The 23,268-nt window shown below is 46.2% G+C and overlaps 2 protein-coding genes and 1 non-coding gene across 9 annotated transcripts in view; 1 reads left to right on the top strand and 2 right to left on the bottom strand.

Moving 5' to 3' along the window:
* Window positions 1-4,542: 4,542 nt before the first annotated feature.
* TRNAT-CGU lies at window positions 4,543-4,614 on the top strand. Its single transcript has one exon. It is a non-coding gene; the product is annotated as a tRNA-Thr (tRNA).
* A 200-nt stretch (window positions 4,615-4,814) lies between these two features.
* Window positions 4,815-15,183, bottom strand: LOC120686248 (Fanconi anemia group J protein homolog). 3 transcript variants are annotated; one of them, XM_039968437.1, is made up of 28 exons: window positions 14,753-15,183; window positions 14,569-14,623; window positions 14,410-14,485; window positions 14,159-14,223; window positions 14,023-14,073; window positions 13,827-13,927; window positions 13,590-13,731; window positions 13,316-13,377; window positions 13,152-13,231; window positions 12,958-13,028; window positions 12,471-12,558; window positions 12,280-12,352; window positions 12,093-12,185; window positions 11,625-11,733; window positions 10,993-11,086; window positions 9,411-9,494; window positions 9,184-9,340; window positions 8,889-9,076; window positions 8,705-8,749; window positions 8,533-8,561; window positions 8,326-8,447; window positions 8,195-8,242; window positions 7,928-8,052; window positions 7,374-7,852; window positions 5,700-6,555; window positions 5,565-5,618; window positions 5,275-5,476; window positions 4,815-5,153 (listed from the first exon to the last, which is right to left on the bottom strand). In XM_039968437.1, the coding sequence occupies exons 1-27, from the start codon at window positions 15,150-15,152 to the stop codon at window positions 5,279-5,281; spliced, it is 3,945 nt and encodes a 1,314-aa protein (XP_039824371.1). In that variant the 5' UTR covers window positions 15,153-15,183; the 3' UTR covers window positions 4,815-5,153; window positions 5,275-5,278. The 3 variants fall into 3 exon arrangements, with proteins under 3 accessions (XP_039824371.1, XP_039824364.1, XP_039824379.1); XM_039968430.1 differs by having other exon boundaries at window positions 12,090-12,185; XM_039968445.1 differs by having other exon boundaries at window positions 5,354-5,476; window positions 12,090-12,185; window positions 14,753-15,166.
* A 971-nt stretch (window positions 15,184-16,154) lies between these two features.
* Window positions 16,155-23,268, bottom strand: part of LOC120686260 (DNA mismatch repair protein MLH3-like) — a 31,634-nt gene continuing 24,520 nt past the window's right edge. For 3 of the 5 annotated variants that reach the window (XM_039968456.1, XM_039968449.1, XM_039968447.1), the window contains 4 exons: window positions 17,140-17,199; window positions 16,883-16,955; window positions 16,689-16,774; window positions 16,155-16,594 (listed from right to left, as the gene is read on the bottom strand). In XM_039968456.1, the coding sequence (XP_039824390.1) occupies window positions 16,406-16,594; window positions 16,689-16,774; window positions 16,883-16,955; window positions 17,140-17,199 (408 nt within the window). In that variant the 3' untranslated portion in view covers window positions 16,155-16,405. Of the gene's footprint in view, window positions 16,595-16,688; window positions 16,775-16,882; window positions 16,956-17,139; window positions 17,453-23,268 lie in introns of all 5 variants that reach the window. The other 2 variants (XR_005680116.1, XR_005680115.1) reach the window with 2 other exon arrangements.

Consider the following 23,268-nt stretch of genomic DNA (forward strand, 5'->3'; position numbering starts at 1 on the left):
GTTTCTTTGGTATGTCTCTTTAACCTTTGCATGGAGTTTTATTTCATGTGCAGGCGTGCAGCTGAATGAATGACATTGTGATCCTCTATACTAAAGAAGCATAACTGTATATCACAATATTTTGAAGATATCACAATATTTCGAAGATGCTCATAGGGTGAGTAGGTGTGTATATGTTAGTATCTGTATTTATACTATGTTTCTGAGAAAACATATAACTTCACAGAATACATGATTCTTCACACCTCTCAGCCATCTGAGTTTTTATTTTCACCCCTTCGTCAGCCCCTTTAGGTCATTATTGTCATCCTATTCTATATCGGGCAGGGATCAATACAGATACGGCGACGTCCATGCGCTAGCATTGGACACGCTGATGTTATCCAAATGGGTGGCATGAGAAACGAAAATCCAACCGCAACAAAATACTTGCTTCATGCAACACTAGGGGTGCAAATTAGTGACCCTTATGTGTGTTAATATATAGAGAGAGTCTCTCTTTTCTATTTCTGGCCCATGTAGGCCAATTGGCCCTTTTGGCCCATACATTGTATATGTATAACCCTAGTCAATGGAATGTAGACTGTTCAGCTCATTTTTCTCTAACATGGTAATAGAGCCACGGCTTCTCCATGCCGCCGCCGCACTTCTTTTGCTCGGATGGTTCAAACTCAATTTTCTTCTTCTATTCGTATTTTTCGTTCTGACTCAGGTGGGGAGTATCTTTCCATTGCTTTTCGTCAGTTTCTTTCTTCTGAAGGAACTTTGCCTCAGCTATCTTGTCCTGGTGCTCATGCCCAAAATGGTGTAGCTGAGCGTAAGCATCGCCATGTTATTGAAGCTGCACAAACTCTTCTTATTTCCTCTTTTGTGCCCTCTCATTTTCGGGCTGAAGCTGTCTCTACCGCTGTCTATCTCATTAATCTTCAGCCATCATCTCGTCTTCAGGGTAAATGTCCTGGGGAAGTTTTACATGGATCCCCACCTGGTTATGCTCACCTTCGTGTGTTTGGTTCCACATGTTATATTCTTTTACCTTCTCATGAATGCACGAAACTAACAGCTCAATCTGTTGAGTGTGTTTTCCTTGGTTACAGTCTTGAACATAAGGGTTATCGTTGTTATGATCCCTCAGCCCGTCGTATTCGCTTTTCTCGTGATGTCACTTTTCTTGAAAACAAACCATATTTTCACTCTTCCGCTCCTTCAAAATTGCCATTTGTTGAGCCTCTTTCTTTCCTCTTTTTGCCACCTATCTCTGTTTCCTCACAAAATTCCTCACCTGACATGGTTCCATCTCTTCCTTCTGATTCCACTGAGATTACACATGTTCCAACAGCACCTCCTATTCAACCACCTCCACCTGTGTTATCCAGTCCACCACCACAACCACCACCTCCATCTGTTACGCCTTTTCCTTTTCACTATTGCCGTCGTTCCCGTGTTCATTCTCCAATCTCCAGCCCTACCATAGATGATTCACCACCTCATAACCTTAGGGATCGTTCTACTCTTCATGCTCCCGATAGATATGGATTTCCCAATGTTGGGGCTGTTTGTGAGCCTTCCTCTTATCAGGAAGCTGTTAACATCCCTGTTTGGCAAGATGCCATGTCGGCTGAACTCCTTGCTTTACATTGCACGGGTACCTGGGAGGTTGTTCCGTTGCCTCATGGTGTCAATCCCATCACTTGCAAGTGGGTATACAAGGTTAAGACCAAAGCTGATGGCTCTATTGAGAGGTACAAAGCTCGCTTAGCTGCTCGGGGTTTCCAACAATCCTATGGTCGTGATTATGAGGAAACTTTTGCTCCTGTTGCTCATATGACTACGGTTCGTACTCTCATTGCTGTGGTTGCCACTCGTTCATGGACCATCTCCCAAATGGATGTCTAGAATGCCTTTCTTCATGGTGATTTGCACGAGGATGTTTACATGCATCCTCCACCGGGGGTTGAGCTTCCTTCTGGATATATTTGTCATCTTCGGCGTGCTCTTTATGGTCTCAAGCAAGCACCACGCGCTTGGTTTGAGCGGTTCAGTTCAGTTGTCAGTGCTGCAGGTTTTCCTCCTAGCGAACATGATCCTGCTCTATTTGTTCATACCTCTCCGCGTGGCCGCACTTTAATTCTCCTTTATGTTGATGATATGTTGATCACTGGAGATGATCAGGAGTATATTACTTTTGTTAAAGAGCACCTTTGTGACCAATTCATGATGTCTGCCTTGGGCTCCCTAAGCTACTTTCTGGGCATTGAGATTGATTCAACTGCTGCTGGCTATTATCTCTCTCAGTCCAAATATATTCAAGACCTACTTGCTCGTTCTGGTCTCACAGATGCTCGGAGTGCCGCCACCCCTATGGAACTTAATCTTCACTTGAAGTCGTCGGATGGTTCTCCTCTTGCTGATCCGACAAGGTACCACCATCTTGTTGGTAGTCTTGTCTACCTCACTGCTACCAGACCGGATATTGCCTATGCCGTGCACATTCTGAGTCAATTTGTGAGTGCACCTACAACAGTTCACTATGATCATTTACTTCGGGTTCTGCGGTACCTGCGGGGGGCAATCTCCTGCCGACTCTTTTATGCCACCTCAAGTCAACCCATGCTTCATGCTTATTCTGATGCTACTTGGGCCAGTGATCATGCTGATCGTCGATCTGTTACCGGTTACTGTATTTTTCTTGGTGGTTCACCAATTGCATGGAAGTCCAAGCGCCAAACTGCAGTTTCTCGGTCTAGTGCTGAAGCTGAACTCAGAGCTCTTGCCACAACAACAGCAGAAATTATTTGGCTTCGTTGGCTGTTGGCTGATTTTGGGGTTACTTGTGCTGATCCTACCATTCTCCGTTGTGACAACACTAGTGCTATTCAAATTGCCAACAATCCAGTCAAGCATGAGCTCACAAAGCATATTGGTGTTGATGCCTCCTTCATACGATCTCATTGCCAACAATCAACTGTTGATCTTCAATACACGCCATCTGAACTTCAGCTTGCTGATTTCTTCACCAAGGCTCAGACTAGAGATCAACATCAGTTTCATATACTCAAACTAAGTGTGTCTGATTCACATACTTCTCAGCCACCTTAGTTTGAGGGGGGGGGGGTGTTAATATATAGAGAGTCTCTCTTTTCTATTTCTGGCCCATGTAGGCCTCTTGGCCCTTTTGGCCCATACATTGTATATGTATAACCCTAGTCAATGGAATGTAGACTGTTCAGCTCATTTTTCTCTAACAATGTGCACCTCCAACTCTTTTTGGTCCAATATTTTGTACTACTTGGAGAAACGGTGGCTCAGTGGCTAGCTGCGGCTGGAAGGGAAAGAGCCATGGCCCGTGGGCCTCGCCAGATGGATCCCCCAGCCCAATTAAATCAACTTACTATGCTGGGCAATTTGGAAACGTCGAAATGAGGCGTGCTTTGACAATAAACCTCTTAAAAGCCCTACTGAAATTATTTCATATGCTTGTGCGCTTATGTCCTTTTGGTCAGGTTATATGGCCCTGAGATGCAAGGCAAGATCCTGGAGGGTGTGAAGACACTTCTCTCCAGCGTCCACTTGGCATCGGTGCAACCACGGCGCACCCCTCCGCGGCTGCTTCCAGCATCGTCCCAGACACCGCAAGAGGAGGCAACGGATGAGGAGGAATGAACTCCATCCTTCAGACTGCTTTCGAACATTTGGTGCTTATCGTCCTCTCTCTAGCTGTTGAAGTGTCCTGTGTTTTGTAATAAGTAAACTTGACCTAGGAATCCTAGGTTCTGGGGACGGCAAACCCGGGGGCCCTACGTGGTCTGAATCTCGGGCCACTTTTGGACCCTTTCGCTCTCTCTGTTTCCTCCCCTACCTCTTCCCCCATCTCCTTCCCGCCGTCGTCGGCTCAAACGTTTGTTATTTTCGTTGTGAAATGGAAATGGGGTTATCCTCGATTCAAAAAAAAAATCAACTTGCAGAAATATTGATGTTTGGATAACACATCCGTAGTAGACTAGTAGTTCTGCTTCTGCACTTCGGCCAAAATACCAATTAGATCGACCTAAGCTTCATGGTAGTAAGTCATACGCAGCATGAATACCCCTAAAAAAACGCAGTATGAATTGTTGGAATGAACGACCTGAAATAACCTCGACAAATTCTGGTCATCTGACTTTTGATCTGTTGATGATTCTGGGAGTTGTTGGATGTGGAACTTGGCCTGTCCCATCGTTATTTGTATATACATTCTGCCCAGAACTGAACAACTCTTCGCCTCTTTCCGTAGTCTTTGGGTGAAGTTGGTTGCTGTTGGCTAATTAGACTGCTACTTGACTGGTGAATGGCAATCTTGGTCAATCCCCGAACTATTGCAGTGCCGGCGCACGTGTGAATGAGATGCGTGGTGGGCGCTGTGCTACTACTTCTGCAAATGGTGGCTGAAAGGCGTGGCATCATAATTCATCTTCTTTTGCTGATCTACATGTTCCAGCTGCCGCCATGGTACTGGCAGTGTTTTGGCTGTTATATAAAATATACCTTAAATCAACATAACCCGCTTCCGTAGCATAGTGGTAGTGCATTCGCTTCGTAAGTGAAAGGTCGCGAGTTTGATCCTCGCCAGGAGCTGTAATGTTTTTCCTTTTAGATTTGGATCCCCCCTTTTTTCAGTTTTTTTTTTGGCCTTTTGGCGACCAACGCAACTCGTCAAATACTTGGAGAGTCCTTTTGCCTCCAAGGCAAACCTGAGCAACGTCCTCATTTATCCTTGAACATTTTGGGTTTGAATAGTCAATGTTGACAAATTCCATCCTAGCCTGGATTTGAAATTTCTGTGGGCAACAAGCAGTTCTTGAAATGAAAAACTGTTTATAAATGTACACTGGTAGGCATCGTCAATTATGTATGTACATTTTCTAAAAAAAAAAGAAGTGTGTATGTACATCAGCATCCTATTCCTACTGCCGGGCCATGCACTTTACGCCCTGATTCAGCTCAGGGAACGAGTGCTCTAATCCATGTAGACGTTTGCATCCCTATGGCAAGTTGACATCTGCATCTTCTTCCTGCACGCTGCGTTTCGGAGAACAAAGGTCATAGCTGCCTGATCTTATGGACCTTCCATATCATGTACCAGTTGTGGGCTTGTTCGTGGAAGGTAACCTTAGCTGCACCACAGAAAATTCAAAGGAGAAAAATTGGAGTGTTGACAGTTATAGTCTGAGAAATTTTCCTGACTATAGTCTGAGCAGTTTTACTATGTTGATGCAAGATGAGGACCGTGCGAACCTGATTACACTTCAAATTCTGGGAAAGTGATCACGAGCAGAACGGCAAAAGATAACAGCAATGGCAGTAAGTAACTGACCTTGGACCTTCTTGAGTTCAGCGGCACTGGATGCTTCTTCAATGGCTTATATGCAAAAGACACAAGGTCCATTACTGGTAGCGGTGAGATGGAGTTACTAAAATCTCTCCGGATTTTTGAAGCCTTCAGATGCAAGCAGATAGCCCCAATTAGATTTATTAGTTTTTGCAATGTACATTATCAGCTTAGTCAGGTAAAAGAGACACCATACCTGTCCATTAGATGGCTCAGGCTTGACATCCAAACGCTCACTGAACAAGAGCACCTTCATTTGAAGAGACAGCCATCAAATTAATGCGGCAACAGTACCGGTAAATTACTATATGCATCCAGATGAGCAAACTACCTTTTGCACCAATTGTTGATTTGGTTTATCAGTTGCAAGAACTTGCACACCGAGGATCGTGGCACATGTGTTTTCAGAAAAGCAGAAAGGACAGGTTACTGCCTTGTACACGCATCCATCCTTGGCAGACCATACACCAGAATGATGACATGAACCCTGGCCGCTAAATTTGCCAAAGATATTCTGGTTGAGTGAAGAAGCATCACACTCTAATAGTTCTATCTCTGTTGCAGTTGATTCTGGTAAACCATCCTCTGGAAAGCCAATAGTTGATAGTCCATGTCTCAAAAGATATGCCAAGTAAAATTTTGATGATGAAGACTGTGAACAAGTAACAAGCCCATCTTCTAAACCAAGAGCTGTTTTGCATCTAATGCAACTAATGAGAAGCTTTTTTTGTGTAGGCGTCTTTTCTGAGACCTCTTCTGCTGTGTAGCTTCTTTCAAGCTCAACATTTTCACATCTTGACATGCTCATATTCTTACAGCACAGTTCAGCATTTCTATTAAGATCCCCATGCAGTATGTTAACAGCATAATCCGTACGGCAGTGTGATTTCTTTGCAGAATTAGAATGATCTGAGTAAGTGCAACAGCTCATTGGGGATCTCAACCTTCTCTTTTTCTCGCAGTGAGAATTTACACTTCTGTTGATCAAAGTCTCATGACAGTCTCTGTAGGTGGTTCTTTCAGGAGTAGATGCTGATGTGGATAGACAAGGAAGATTTCGATTGTTGATCCCCACTGAGATGTTTACCTCAGAATAGTTGCTGGGGCTAGCCAATGGAGAAGTTTCCTCAACTGGAGTAGACTGCGGTGACCTGCCTTCTAATGGATTTAAGATTGTCATCTTATACCTGTACATGTTAGGATATAGCAATTTAAAAAAAAATGATGGTACAATACTAGGAAAATGATGTGCGATTTCAGCGCGACTAGGCATGAGGGGGGAGACGTTAGTCTAGATGGGCAAGTGGTGGTCCAGAAGGATACTTTTCGGTATTTAGGATCGGTGCTACAAAAGGATAGCGACATTGATGAAGATGTTAGGCATAGAATTTCACCTGGCTGGTTGAAGTGGCGGCAAGCTTCTGGCATCCTTTGTGACAAGAGGGTGCCACAAAAGCTAAAAGACAAATTCTATAGGACAACAATTCGTCCGGCGATGTTATACAGTGCTGAATGTTGGCCTACAAAAAGTCGACATGTCCAGCAACTGAGTGTAGCAGAGATGCGGATGTTGCGGTGGTTTTGCGGGCACACAAGGAGGGATAGAGTCCGGAACAAAGTTATTCGGGATAGGGTCGGGGTGGCACCAATTGAGGAGAAACTTACCCAGCATTGGCTGAGATGGTTTGGACATGTCCAACGAAGGCCTCCTGAGGCGCCGGTGCGTAATGGGGTTCTTGAGCTGGTCAATAATGTAAAGAGGGGTAGAGGTAGACCTAAACTGACATGGGATGAGTCGGTTAAGAGAGACCTTAAGGATTGGAATATCTCTAAAGAGATAGCTTTGGATAGGAGCGCTTGGAGACTAGCTATCAATGTGCCTGAACCTTGAACTTATTTCTTTCAGGTTTCATCTCTAGCCTACCTCAACTTGCTTGGGAAAAAAGGCTATGTTGTTGTTGTGGTACAATACTAGGAAAAAGAAGCCTGAAAGATGATAGATTACCGAGGTTTAAAATCATCCTCTTCAATATTGATAACTTCTGTTTTGACTTCATATTTAAAATCATCCTCTTCAATATTGATAACTTCTGTTTTGACTTCATAGTTTGCCTCAGTATCAGCTACACCTTCGGAATCAGATTGAACTTTGCAGGCAGGCAGTTGGTATGCCATTTGAGGACTGTTGGGAGTCCCAGAGATCTCTTTCTTTACGAAAAGAGAAGATCTCGATGAGATTTTTGATACTTCTGGTGACGTATAACACATAGCCACCTTTTTTTGGTCTGCTGCCACTTCATCAATGTTTGGAACTTTCTGACTAAGACACTCAGTCTTTACCTTCTGATTCTTTTGCAGTGCTGAGTGGTTTGACAAACTTAATTCTGGCCATGGTAGCTTTCTTTTATCACTGAGAGATGAAAGTGCTTCGGATTCCAACTTTATCTTGGGGAACATGTTATGATCTTTGATTTTTATTTTTTCCTGAAGTAATGGTCATGTATTTCAGACAGGCCCATCCACACTTCAGAAAAATTAGATGTGCAACAATAGCAATACCTCGGCATTTTGAAAGAACCTTTGCAACCCATCTATTGTATCCTGAAAGCTATCATGCTTCTTGATTGCATTCCTAAGCCATTTGGAAATGTAAACGAGATTTCTGTCCTCCTGATATCGCTCATCTGTACACATAACATGGAAATTTAGATTCAAAAGGCACACTCCATTTACTAAATAGTCAAATCAATTAAATACCAAAACTTTACGAATAAGCTTTTCTGTCCAGCCATGCAAATCTTAGATACAGTCATACAGATAACTTACCAATCAAAATTATGCCTCCATAGTCAGATTTATGACGAATGCATCGGCCTAAAAAAGACAAGGACAATAATTAGCAATTTCAACATCTTAGCCAGAGGAGAAGCTTAACAGGTAAGTCAGCAGTCAAATACCTGCAGCTTGATTCAAAGCACGAAATGCCTGATGGCAGTACCATTCACTCCCACTCAACAAACATTTTGATGATTTGAATGAATCATTATATCTCTTTTTCAGCTTTACTTGAACATCATTTCTGATCCATGTTGAATCAATGTTAGTGTCAAAACATAGGAAAACACATTGCGTCTCTAGAAAGAAAAAGAAGGAAAGAAACATACATATTTGGAAATGGGATGCCAACAATAACCTTATGTCTGGTCAAGGAAGCAACTGGATATCAAAATCATTTACCATATTTTCTAATCATGCTACATGATAGTAGGGGCAAAATGTTTGATACTAAACACTTCAGGGAATATCAGTTTAAGTTGTAAAAAGACAAAAGGATACCACAACTCTAGCATTGTCATCAGAGAAGTCAATCCCTTCAGATACCTGGAAATAAAATCAGCAGCCAGCATAATTATAGCTGATATAACCATATAAGCACATAACGGATTGAGAAAATTAAAGGAGGGTTTAAGAATAAGAATGTAATAAATTCATATAAACATTTGATGCAAGAAAGTAGCACCTTCCCGCGACAAACTGCAAGAAGAGCGGCTCCTGCTTTTGCAGATTCCTGTGATGAATTCTTTGTCGATCGATTCTTCACTATCTGTTTTGCACTACCTCTGCCTTTCTTGACAGGAGCCTTACCAAGAATAGCATCATAGTACCCTTTTAAAACAGGCTCGAGTTCCTCAGTACTACCCTTGGGCTCTGAAACAATAAAGTCATAAATAAAGAACATAGAAAACTGAACATGGCATAGTACTGTCTTCTATTATTGACAAAATGATGTTTCAGAATACTTCACGAAATCTTACCAACAAACACATGTTTTTGAGCATTAAGCCGTGCCCATTGACCTGTTTGAGACCAGCGCACTTGCAATTTGTCCAACAACTTATAGCTAGGAAAAAACACTAGAGCACCACCAGGCACAATTCTGCATATTTCTTCTAGTGAAGTTCCAAGTTCATCCTATATAAAAACAAAATAATATTTTTCAAAATAAGTTAATAACATATAACTAGATTTAATGAAAAATTACCTGGAAAGAAGAATTGTCTGCGGTTTTATAGCTAGCATTCAATTTACGGCTTGTTGGACCAGATGATAGAACAGCTGCAAAGACCTGCAAACCAAGATAGACTGAAAAACTGCAAATAACTACTGTTTGACATAAACTATATTTGCTAGTCTTTCCAAGTACAGAAGTACAAAAGGTCCACATCCAGATCTGTAAAAAACTAAGGGAGAGAACTCATCAGGCAAAAGTTTCTTTACGCTGACGGTATGAGGCATAATTAACCACTATTTACATCGATGAACCAAGAACCAATTTAAAATCTTTTAAAGAGGCTACAGGAGAACATGTTTGTAGCATAGCATGGTGATAAGTTCTCCAGTTGTGAGGTTAGCAACCAGGGCTCGACCCTGGATCTCATGAAAAAGGCCCCTTGCTGTGTGTTCCCCAAAAGTACAGGTTAAGACCCAGCTTTGGCAACGGTGTCCCCATAAGGATAAGAGCGGCTTTCGGGTGCCTTTTGACAACCTTTCAAGCAATGCCTTCGGGATGTCTTCCCCTTGGGTCAAGTTCTTTTTAATTTAAAGAGGCTACAGACTCACATAAGAAAGCAGGGCTAATAAACCTTAAACTAGCTCCAAATAGAAGTCTAGAATTAAAACAGTGAGATATGAGTAATGCTGTTGTGGACGCATTTGTGGGCCGGACATATCAGCGCAGGAGGCGCCCTCAGCATTGGCTCCTGATCAGTACAGCTCGGTTGGAGACTGTTCAGGAGAGGATCAACATTAGTTAGGTTTGGTAGTTTTGGTTGTTAGGCCCCGGCAGAATATAAGCTGGGTAGTTCTTTGTGTTTGTTAGCTAGAGATTGAGTCAGTGAATGGGTGCCTAGCTGGATTGTTTAGGTGGCCTCAGTAGCACTCCACAGGTCCTGGGTTCGACTCCCGATGGGAGCAAATTTTGGGCTGAGGTTAAAAAAAAATCACCTTGTCTGCCTACACGCCAAAGCACATGGAAATAGGTCCCGGCTAACCCCGGTCCGCTCTCACACGGGTTACGACACCCCTGTATAAGGGTGGGGCAGGGGTTTCGGCCTGCGTGAGAGGTCTTCTTACATTAATGCTCGAGGGGCAGCTTGCCCCTTGCAGGTTGAGGGTTTTTTTTAGCCAGAGATTGAGTCATCACGGTTCAGAGCCTCTTTGGAGGGTAAACAACACCTGATCTAGGCCATTGTTATCTCTAAGCTCGGATTAATAAAGCTGATCTCCCTAGCCCATATCAAATGCATATCAAGTTCAGGTCATGTATGCTATCTCAATATGTTTAGCTTTCACGTAAATTTAACCAAGCGCTCATTTCAAATACATGTTGGCACACCGGCATGCCAATAAACAATATGCATCCTAACCAAACTAGGACTGTTCATTGCTAATTGCCATCAGATAAAGCTTGCAAATAGCCAAATACAGATTGCAATTCTCTTCTTTACCTTGGGTCAGAAGAAGAGAATCAAGCAACAGTGACAGTGTATTTTATGCCCAGACATTGCATTGGAGAAAATGAACTAATGTCAATTTGCAGAATAAGAAACTTTGATTAGACATACCTGAGAATTGACATTAATTACATGAGGAGCTTCCAGGCAAGCCTCAAACTGGACACCAAGTTCAGATGCAAATGAACCCATTGGTGAAAGTGTGCTGCAGATACATGTAGTTTAAGAGCTGTAAATTATCTGCCACTGGAGAGAACTATCATTGGCAATTTCAGAGAACCTCAATTGTGGCATAATAAATGATTTTTTGGTTTGTAAGATGTCTATCTCGATGGGCCATGTGTCTAAAAGGTAATGAAAAGCCTTTACACTAGTCCACATATTACTGAAAACCCTGTCTTCAGACAAGTTCAAGTCGGCAGAAATCTGCAAAGTGTTAATGCTTAAATGTTGAGACTTACTTGACGTGTTTCAGGAAAAAAAACTACTCAAGCAAGTTACTGACAGTCACTGACTAATTTGTACCCTTTCCCATTCAGATATACTGTTCGAAACCAATGTGCAGGATTGATGTGTTCGGATTAGCTACCATCAGCATGTCTAGTTCATGTTCTATGTTTTTTTTCTCTTTCTAGTTTCATTCACCATCTGATCGGATATCTGCTTCTTAACAGGGCCTTATTACTAAAGTCAAATTAAAGCATTTTAACGTCCGAAGTGGGAAAAGGACTGAGCAGACTTACCCAGATGTCAGAATTACTGAAAGGGTTAGATCTGCAATTTCTCGAAAGACAACAGCAGGATTGAGACACCATAAACTCATTGTGCATTTTGAAGAAATTTCATTGTTGCCTGTGAATGGTTCAAAAGTCATGTGATGAAATTAGAAATATTGCTCTTGAATTTGATAATGGAATAGAACTGACAGCATACCTAAAATTTGTTATGAATGGAGAGGAGAAGAGAGACTGAACTGTATGTATCTATTGGATAGCCCCAAAGGGGATAATTAATGGATTATATTAAAGTAAGCAACCAGGTTCGTGATTTGAATAACAATGCCACTAATGGCTCCTTTACAGCACCTAAAGTGCAAAATCTGGAGGATTAAATATTTTACTCAATGTCCTATCACTGTACTCATGTTATCAGGAAAGATTTATCTGGGTTCAAATGTTGTTTCTTGATTAAGGATAGAAAAGACTTACTACTTTCCTTTTTAACAAAACGCTGCAAAGCAAGTTGATAATCACATGAATTACACCCGTTATTAGCAAAAAAATAACTCAATGAAGAAAATAGACCTGCAAAAGATTGAATAATATCATTGGGTTATTAAGTGTACCCAAGATGAATAAAATCAAGTAGTTGCCAGTCTACTACTAGTCTACTACTTACTCTCTAGTGTCATAGCACGACCACCACTTAAGTGTGATCCATCTGATTCAGTATCAGAAGCAGCTTTAACTGCCTACAGCAAGACTATGATATCAGTATATAAGCTGATACTCTGAATGTTTCACATCCGCACCAAAATAGATTAATATATGCAAGAGCAACTGCATTGTGATATTTGAAATAAGAAGCACCTTTGTTGCACATTCTTGCAATACTGAGAAATGCGTTGGAGTAATACCAGCCCGCTCGAGTTCTTTCACAGCCCTTTCACCAGTCCAACTGAAGATTACAGAAGGTTAAGTGCACCGTAGGTAGGAAAAACATACAGTGCTGCACTATATGTGAATGTCATGCCAACACTCCAATAGTGTAGTGGTAAGCTTCCCAATTGAGGAAGACACCGACCAGGGTTCAAATCCTGGTGGAAGCAGCAGCAAAAAAAAAAAAAAGTGGGTCGTGGTCGGCCCAGGTTACGGTGCGGCCCTATAGGGTGAAGCCAAGGTTCCGGGGTTTTCTCAGCTAGCTTGGCTAAGGTTTCTTAGTGCAATGCCGTGGGGGCGGTCTTTCCCCCACTGGTCGAGTTTTTTTTTTATATGTGAATGTCACTTCATACATGGCTCAATAAGTAGTAAACAATAAATCATATAAGAACCAAGAAATGAGTCACATGCTACGTACTATGAAGCGGGATGTCCGAACTCGTGATTCTGCAGATTATCCTCCCGCTCAGAAATCCAACCCATAAGACCCTGCAATAATACTAAAAGCTTAGGTCTAGGAATAATGTTAGCACTAACTATTAACACTATCCTTACTTTTCCTGGAAAAGAAAAAAAAAGTAAGGCTTTTCACTCTTCTCTTCTGAGAGGTACCTGAATAACATCATGTAGGGGTTGGTATATCATTGCAACAGCCTCATCAGTGGCCAAGTTTTGCAGTTCTGCCTGCAACACTTTACCACATAGTCAATTTTAGCATGCTTTTAAACTTTCACGGAAAATGAATTTCAACTGAAAGATTTTTGCGGTTGACTTACAGTAAAGTGATTCTTCATCAACATCAACACTTCCAGCATCACGTGCTGTATCTTCTATGTTGCTGCAAAACGAGGATGCAAGATGAAGACAAATAAGCAGGGTCGCCATTTTGTCACTACATGTCTAAAACCACTCTGAAGGGAAATATTGAGAGCCAATCACATAAAAAGGCGCGCACAAGAACTATTCCATTTTAACTGAGGAAACCAAATCAACAAAACCAAATCAACAAGTAATTGATTATCTAAAAGAGTCATAGAAGTGAAGTCTTACTGTGCCTCATCAAGAATAATGATTGAGCCACTGATATCAATGTCCATTGCCCTCCTGACAACTGGACTGATCAGGTAATTATACGGGCAGAAAACCAACTGTGCTGCTTCTGCCATGTGTTGTGCAGCAAAGTATGGGCATCCTGCCAATAATGGAATTATAGATAATTGAATGGGAATCAGCAGGGACCATATAGAACTTTCATGTGGAAACAATTGCAACTAAAGAGACATGTACCCTTCACTTTCCGTCCAACCCTGACAAGATCCTCAATATCATGAACTTCATAGCAGCCACCAATCTGAAGGGATGGATGTCGACTTAGTTTCTGAGCATTCCTGCACGTTTAACTCATAGCATTAGCATTTAAAGAGGAAAAGATGCTCTCCCGGCTAACTGTATGTTCTGACATTTAGAAGATAGGAAAGCTCACTTGAATTCTGAGCATGAGGAACCTTGAACATTGTCGTCTAGCAGCAACTTGCTGATGAGAGAAAAACTCAATTAGAAGTTATGTTACTGATGTGAATGCAAAAGGTTTGAAAGAGATGCTGTTTTATGTTAATTACCATTGCTCATCAATGTTGTCACTCATGCAAGCAAGCTTATTTACACAGTAATGCTTCCTTGAGGCCTGCTTTGACAGAGTACAGACTCATCATTATGAACCACAAATGGAAACAGACAATGTTGTTGTCGCCCCAGAACAACTATCAGTTACAATTAGAAATCTAGTTCAAACAACATTTGTTTGAACTATACGTTCTCTATCTTCACAGAGAAAAAGGCAAGAAACAAATTCAGATGGAACAGGGATTACCAAGATGGCCATGCGCACTCGGTACGACGTCTTGCGGTACTCCCGGACAACCTGGGTTATCTGCGCGTGCGTCCTCCTTCAGAAATACAACCAACAAAGAAATCAGAATCGAATCGTTCACTGCCCACATCAATCGAAGTCACAAAGCAGAAATCCTACGTCGCGTAATAGATGGTCGGAGCGTTCTTTTTCTTGGCCGCCTTCTCCGGGATGACTGAACAATCAAGAACCCCCAAAATGGAAAATGAGCAAACGACAAGCCACGGACACGGATTACCAAGAAAGATTGATCCAAGAACCGCCAGAGGAACTGAAGAGAGAGGAAAGGAGGAGCGAGGCGCACCCGGCGTCGCCTGCGGCTGGGTATCGTCGGCGACGAATCCTCCGCCGTGGAGGAACGGGTCGGGGGGAGTGGGCGGCGCGGTGGGCGGGGAGCGGAGCGGGTAGAGCCGCTGCCAGGCGAGCGCGGAGCAGAGGAGGGAGAGCGACTTGCCGGTGCCGGTAGGAGACTCGAGGAGCGCGTGCGACTGCCCCTGCCGCCGCGCGCGGTCGAGCGTGGCGATGACCCGCCCCATGAACGCCAGCTGCGTCCCGTAGGGCTTGTAGGGGAACTCCACCGGCACGCCGCCCACATGGTACACGCCCCCGTCAGTCCGCGCTCGCGGGGTGGGAGGCGCCGATGTCGACGGCGAGACGAAGTCGTCGGAGTCGGCGTCGACGCCGGCCATGGCGGCGGCGCCCATAGGAGGGTGGCTGAGAGGATCAGTGGGTCGGGCGGGAGGAATTGGGGGGGGGGGGGGGGGGGGGCGTAATGCGAAGTAAGGGCTGGCAGGGCTCCGCTCTTCAAATACAGCTCCGGCTCCGGCTTCTCAGATGAAGCGACTTTTCTGGTGGAGTTGGAGCCGTTTTAGAAAATGTTTGGCAAAATAGCTTCACTTGTTAAATTGATGTGTAAGTCGCGTGAAGCCACGATTTCATGGCTTCATCTTGCCTGTGTAAACTGCCGATGACTTCAAAACCGGCTTCACGTATAAAACAAATGTTTGAAAAGACTTCATATGGAGCCGCTCGTGAAACCGCTCCAGAAGCGGGGCTAAATGCTGCTCGAAAAGTCGCCGTCGAAAAGTCGCCGCGCGCTCCGTGGTGTATATGATACGTTTCGCGAGATGAGCTCATGCTCGTGGGCTAATGTTGGTTAGGCCCAACAGTATCTTCTGAGAGGATTTGGCCCATGGCTCAGGCGAGGCATGGCCCAAGTGCGCCGAGCTTCTGCTGCATTGCCATGGTCGCTTCGCTTGATTGGTAACGCTCGTCGTGTAGCTCGCTGCCCAGTGTCAACACACCATGCAGTTGTTCAAAAAAAAAAAAACACCATGCAGTGCATGCATGTTCATAATCTTGGAGAAGTCACTCCTGGAGAAGGAATTCACAGTGCAATTCGTTACTGTTTGCAAAAATGCAGAAAAGGCTGTGCACTTTAGCAGTGCTCGTTGGATTGAAGGGCGACAATAAAGATTCAGAGGAAAACAATCTATCATAACTTGTATTATCAACATATTTTAGTGGTTCCACAATTTGTTTTTTCAGTGATTTGTAAAAAGCAATTTGATCGCGATGCTAAGACCATTGGTACATTTGCGCCCTGCTTGCTCGCCATATGCACACAGAAGTCAAAAGATTACAGCACAGTTACTATCTCGGACAGAGAACAAACAACGCAGGTTAACAAAGATATCGCACCCAACTCAACTCTTAACCGATCATGAATGGTACGAATTGATATAACAAACCAGAATGTACAGAGTTTACAACAACGCCATGGCAAATCCCAGTCGCCTGTCAGGTGATGGGCGCCGTTTTATCTCCTCGTCAGGAAGGAATGTCTATCGTACGTACAATGGTACTTCAACACAGTGGAATCCCACTCCCTTCTCTACAAACTGTACAAATCACGCTCCCGTTTATCTGATTTCAACCATTCGATATGGTCCTACAGCTACAGGCCACGGCGCAGCTTTCTCAATTGTTTGAGGCGCATCTGAGCACGCTCAAGGCTGGGCCCATGATGCGCCAAGCCGTGCCAGGTCTCCGCCTGCCTTCCGCTCAGCATTTGGTGCCTCGCTAGCTCGCCGTGGAGAGATGCGACGTTCACTATAGGCACCGTGGTCGGGCGCCCATGAGCACACTGCAAGAGAGGGTTTTATTCAGCGGAGGAAAGGTTCTTTCCATAATAGGAACAGAGTAACAGCGGAAAGAAACGGAGCAGCCAGCTGTCCTACCTGGAAGCATAGAGATGTTGCTTTCAGCTCTTCAATAATCAGACAGCATTCGGATGGTAGCAAGGGGTCACCAAACATGATCGCCCCTACAGTAAGCCAAGAAGAGAATCATCAACAAGCCATGTTTTATAAAAGTGATATATACAAAAAATGCTTGCACTATGGACAACTATATGGGGCAAATAAGTAGTAACCTCTGCAAGATTTGAAGTTGAGAATACGGAGAACTGCTGGGGGCATAGCTGACGACCCATCAGTCTCATCAAGCTGGAAAAGACAGTAATAGGTAACATGACTAAAGGTTAATCAACTAACTGTAATAAAATACCCACATACAATTTTTTTTTATTACTGATAGAATCAGATGAAAAATCTGAGGCTCATTCACTTGTAGAGCTAATTTTGCAAGTAAGCGAGGAATTTAAGTTGCACATGATAACATAGTGGTTACCTTCTGGATAAATTCCATGAGATCTTTCCCTGTCAAATTGACACCCAAAATACATGGAACCTGTGTAGCACAAATTATGTTTACCATACATGAACACGGCATACGATTTACCTAACAAGGCTCAATCAGATACTTGGTTGTAACACCGTTTTCGTATATAACTCCACAGAAATAAGAAGATCTGGAAATTCATATATTTCTCGTAAACATTTGACATGAACCTTTGAAGTCTCAGTTCACCATTCCGTCTCATTCTTGTCATTACTATGTGTACAATTACGGACATCAAACAACTTACATAGGGTTCCATGACCTACATGTTTAACAAAAAAATAAAAAGATAATAAAAAGGAATACAAATCTATAGACCCTTGGTGTATGCTCTTTGCTGATGATGTGGTGCTAGTTGACGAGAGTAGGGCAGGGGTTAATAGGAAGTTAGAGCTGTGGAGACGCACGTTAGAGTCGAAAGGGTTCAGCCTTAGTAGAACCAAGACCGAGTACATGATGTGCGATTTCAGCGCGACTAGGCATGAGGGGGGAGACGTTAGTCTAGATGGACAAGTGGTGGTCCAGAAGGATACTTTTCGGTATTTAGGATCGGTGTCACAAAAGGATGGCGACATTGATGAAGATGTTAGGTATAGAATTTTAGCTGGCTGGTTAAAATGGCGGCAAGCTTCTGGCATCCTTTGTGACAAGAGGGTGCCACAAAAGCTAAAAGACAAATTCTATAGGACAGCAATTCGTCCGGCGATGCTATACGGTGCTGAATGTTGGCCTACAAAAAGGCGATATGTCCAGCAACTGAGTGTAGCAGAGATGCGGATGTTGCGGTGGTTTTGCGGGCACACAAGGAGGGATAGAGTCCGGAACGAAGTTATTCGGGATAGGGTCGGAGTGGCACCAATGGAGGAGAAACTTACCCAGCATCGGCTGAGATGGTTTGGACATGTCCAACGAAGGCCTCCTGAGGCGCCGGTGCGTAATGGGGTTCTTGAGCGGGTCGATAATGTAAAGAGGGGTAGAGGTAGACCTAAACTGACGTGTGATGAATCGGTTAAGAGAGACCTTAAGGATTGGAATATCTCTAAAGAGATAGCTTTGGATAGGAGCGCTTGGAGACTAGCTATCAATGTGTCTGAACCTTGAACTTATTTCTTTCGGGTTTCATCTCTAACCTACCCCAACTTGCTTGGGAAAAAAGACTATGTTGTTGTTGTTGTACAAATCTATAGACCATGTTCAGCTTCAGCATATTAAAGGAAAACTAAATCTATAGACCATGTTCAGCTTCAGCATATTAAAGGAAAACATGTACAACACATAATAAACAGAAATACAAATCAGTAAGCCACCATATCCAGCAGATTCAGGAAAACATATATGATCAGCATTGATTCCAAACAAGTAAAATGGTGCAGCAGAAGTGATGAAGAGAATAATGGCTTGTATTCCTCCAAACCCTAGAAGGGTGGGATATATAGATCATATACATGGGCCTTTAGATAGGCCTCTATACATGGGCTCACATATACACCAATACCCCCCGCAGTCTGAACTACCGGCGCAGCGGTGTTCAAGACTGGACACCAAGAAAGCCATCACCCCCCCGCAGTCTGAACTACCGGCGCAGCGGTGTTCAAGACTGGACAAGAAGATAGTACAAAGGGCAAATAGCCCCCGCAGCCACAACTAGCCACCGGCTACGTTGAGGCTGGAGCGAAACTCCAAGAAGGTCGAGGAGGACAATCCCTTGGTGAAGATGTCAGCAAACTGGGAGGTAGTCGGGACATGGAGTACCCGAACATCGCCGATGGCGACTCTGTCGCGCACGAAGTGTAGGTTGATCTCCACATGCTTCGTCCGCTGATGCTGGACGGGGTTGGTGGAGAGATACACGGCACTGACGTTGTCGCAGTAGACGAGCGTGCTCTTGGCAAGCGGGCTGTGGAGCTCCGCCACGGACGTAGCGGAGGAGACGCTTCAGCGCAATAAGATGCGACTCCCGGAGATCATGCATATGGAGACAGACCTGCTGAACAGCATAGGTGAGGTCCGACCTGGTGAAGGTGAGGTACTGCAAAGCACCAGCCAGACTCCGGTAGGCAGTAGGATCAGCCACCGGATCACCCAGATCAGCAGACAGCTTCGCCTGAGTGTCGACAGGAGTGGAGCAGGGCTTGCAATCAGTCATGCTAGCCCGCTCCAGAATATCAAGTGCGTACTGCCGCTGGTGAAGGAGAAGACCAGACGGGCGAGGCTCAACAGTGACGCCCAAGAAGTGGTGGAGCTGACCCAGATTCTTCATAGCAAACTCCTGCTGCAGAGAGGAGATGACACTCTGAAGCAACTGCTGACTGGAGGCTGTGAACACAATGTCATCGACATAGAGCAGCAGATATATAGTCTCATCCCCACTGCGGTAGATGAAGAGAGACGTGTCAGACTTGGCCTCGGTGAACCCCAATGTCGGCAAGAACGTGGCGAACCGAGAGTACCAAGCCCGAGGAGCCTGCTTCAAACCATAAAGAGACTTGTTGAGTCGGCAGACCATATCCGGACGACTCGAGTCCACAAATCCCGCTAGCTGAGAGCAGTAGACAGTCTCTGACAGAGTGTCGTGAAGAAACACATTCTTCATGTCCAGCTGGTGCACAGGCCAAGAGCGCGAGAGCGCAAGCGAGAGGACCGTGCGCACAGTAGCAGGCTTCACCACTGGACTGAAGGTCTCATCATAGTCCACACCAGGTCGCTGAGTGAACCCCCGGAGAACCCAGCGAGCCTTGTAGCGCTGCAGTGTGCCATCAGCCCGACGCTTAAGCGTCCAGATCCACTTGCCAGTCACCACATTGCAACCAGACGGACGCGGCACGAGGTCCCACGTCTGGTTGGCAAGAAGAGCCGCATACTCCTCTTCCATCGCGCGACGCCAGTGAGAATCCGCCAAGGCGTCGCGGACAGAGGGTACCGGAGAGACCCGCGGCTCTCCCTCGATGGCGGAGAGAGTCGCGGCCTGAGACACCATCCACCGAGTCACCATGAGACTATGTTGCACGGATACGGATACCGGTACGCGATACGACGATACTCCGATACGCCATTTCTCCCAAAATGCGGATACGTGGATACGGCAATATATTTTAAAAATAAAAAATAATAAACCCATAAAAAATAGAAATTAGCTCACAGACCATAAATATTACATAACATAACAATAACATTATTCAGGACATAGCGTTCAACGGGTCTAGGCATAACGTTCAGGCCATGAAGCCATCATTCAAACTTAGGTTCAATAGACACATAACATAGCAACTAGAGCCCACCTACTTGTACGAGGTGGTTGTACACAGCTGCACATATTGCTCTTATATGTAGCGAATGAGTACTTGTTTCAAGGTATCCCACATGTATCGGTAGGGTATCTAAGAAGTATCCAGTTTATTTTTATTATTTGAAAATCACATAACTTTCTGATACTTACGGGATACGTATCCGGGAGTATCCGTGGAGTACGGGTATCCGATACCGGTACGTGAGTTTTATGAAGTATCCGCGTATCATAGCCATAGGATGGATATGCCGAGGATCCCGATGGATGACTGGCGGGTGGTACACCTCCGGCTCGGCTCGAGAGGGAGCCGGAGGAGGCGGCGGCGGCGACAGCTCCGGTGTAGGCGTCGCAGGAGGCGGTGTCGGCGCCGAACGACGCCGGTACACCTACACCGGCTAAGCGTACCGTTGCGGCGCCGGTGTCGGCGCCGAACGGTGCCGGTACACCTGCACCGGCTGAGCGTACCGCGCAGGTGCAGGGGAGGGCACCGGGGCCGCACGTGGCGCAGCGGGAGACACCGGATCCGCGCGCGGCACGACCGGAGGTCTGGGGGCCGCGCGTGGCGCAACCGCAGGTACCGGGGCCGCGCTCGGCGCAGCAGGGATCACGGGAAGCGGTGCCGGGGCGTCGGGAAAACCTGCAGGGAAAGGACAAAAAGGGAAACCACCGAGTCAGTTGGAAACAGAGACTCCAGCTCGGGGTCAGGAGAAAGAGTGGAGGAGGTGGAGTAGGGGAAATCCGACTCGTCAAAGACGTGTCGGGAGATTAGGACGCGGCGAGAGGTGAGGTCAAAGCTGAAGGGAATAAGTCTTGTACTCTTGGTCTTTGTGGGGCTGCAGCATCTCTTTTTTGCTGCAGCATGCAGTGGGTTTGTGCTGCCCCTAGAGGACAGCATCTTGGACTGCATTTTAGTTTGCTAGGACAGCTGCAGTTAGTAGGACAGCAGCAGTTAGCATCTACTTTTCTAGGACAGCAGGAGCATCTTAGACTAGGCAATTAGCAGCTCCTTGGCTGGCTGTATATATGTGCGGCCACCCCTCCCGTTGGAAGGTATGTCATTGTGAGTGTGAATGAAGAAAAACCCAGAAAACTTCCCCAACTTGAGTGTCATCCTCTCAGCTCAATGAGAGCGAAAATTGAGCTGCTAACATCTGGTATCCGAGCCGTACTTTCCTGTAGGTTAGACATCTCCTGCACTTCTCCCTCCCAAGCAGCAGCTAGCACAGCAGCAGCTATGAAGGAATAAGTCTATGTCATCTCGGTCTTTGTGGGTCTCCACCTAGGACAGGTTTCAGCTCTTCTTTTGACCAGCATCTCAGACCTTGCATGGTCCTTGCTGCGTGGTGGTTGCTGCAGCTGCAGCACATTGGCATCTTAGACTAGCTTTAGCATCTAGAGGACAGCATCTAGAGGACAACAATTAGGACCTAGAGGACAGCATCTTAGATTAGTCCTTGGTGTGTGTTTTGGCTGCCCTGCAGCCCTTGTATAAAAGCGTGGCCACCCCTCCCGTTGGAAGGCATGGCATTGTGAGTGTGAATGAAGAAAAACCCAGAAAACTTCCCCAACTTGAGTGTCATCCTCTCAGCTCAATGAGAGTGAAAATTGAGCTTCTAACATCTGGTATCAGAGCCGTACTTTCCTGTAGGTTGGATATCTCTTGCTCCTCCCCTTCCCAAGCCGCGGTAGCAGCCCAGCCACCACCACCAGCAGCTGCAGCAGCAGCCGCTGCAACAGCAGCAGCAGCTCCGGCTGCCTCTTCTTCCCCGTTCCCTTCCCCCTCTCCACGCAACAGCCCCTTGGAGGCGCGCCATGTCCGACGCACCGTCTCAGCGCTCGGTCGCCTCGAGCGCACGGCGCCAGCGAGACGCCGAGCTCGCCGCGGCGGAGGAGCGCAGGCGAGCGACGGCTCAAGCCGCTGCAGCAGCGGCGAGGGCGGCCAGGCTGGCTGCAGCGGAGCTGGCAGCGGCCAGGGCGGAGGTGGAAGCAGAGGAGGCGGAGGATGCAGCGCGTGCGGCGGAGGTCGAGGTTGAGACCTTGCGCGGCAGCCTCAGCGGCTCCATCGCCGGCGACGCCACCGCCGACGAGGACCTTGAGGAGTTGGAGAGGGAGAGAGCGCGGGAGCGGACCGCGCGGTGGGCAGCTGCCCACCCCGGCGGCGGCGGCCTGGACGGCGGCGCGCCCGGCGGCGGTCCAGGGGCCCGCGCGCCCGGCGGCGGCCTGGACGGTGGTGCGCCCGGCGGCTGCCTGGACGGCGGCGCGCCTAGTGGTGCGCCCGGCGACGGTCCAGGGGGCCGCGCACCCGGCGGCGGAGGCCGCGCGCAGGGCGGTGGCGGCGCTCCTGGCTGGGGTGCGCGCGGCGGCGCCCCCGGCTACTACGGCCTCCAGGCGGTGGTCAGGGACGTCGGTCCCGGCGGTGGGTGGCCCACCCTCACCAAGACCAACTACGTCGAGTGGGCCGCGGTCATGGAGGTGAAGCTCCAGGTGCGGCATATGTGGGAGGCAGTCCGGTACGGCGACGTCGACTACGATGAGGATCGACGGGCACTGGATGCTCTCATCGCAGCAGCCCCGCCCGAGATGCAGTTCACGCTTTCCAAGAAGCGAACTGCCAAGGAGGCCTGGGACTCCATCGCTGCGGCACGTATCGGCAGCGACCGCGCCCGCAAGACCACTCTCCAGGCACTTCGCAAGGAGTGGGAGAACCTGGCCTTCAAGCCAGGTGAGGATGTTGATGACTTCGCCCTCCGTCTCAACACTCTACTGCAGAAGGTGGTGCAGTTCGGCGACGA

Source organism: Panicum virgatum, chromosome 2K, assembly GCF_016808335.1.
Source record: "Panicum virgatum strain AP13 chromosome 2K, P.virgatum_v5, whole genome shotgun sequence".
NCBI lineage: Eukaryota > Viridiplantae > Streptophyta > Magnoliopsida > Poales > Poaceae > Panicum > Panicum virgatum.

Bases quoted from the DNA above. Each gene is read 5' to 3' on its own strand.
- LOC120686248 (XM_039968430.1), bottom strand. From the start codon at position 15,152: ATGGGCGCCGCCGCCATGGCCGGCGTCGACGCCGACTCCGACGACTTC. The intron at 14,624-14,752 runs GTGCGCCTCGCT...TTGATTGTTCAG, and splicing joins CCAGCCGCAGGCGACGCCGG to TCATCCCGGAGAAGGCGGCC. The intron at 13,928-14,022 runs GTGAGCTTTCCT...TTAAACGTGCAG, and splicing joins TCCTCATGCTCAGAATTCAA to GAATGCTCAGAAACTAAGTC.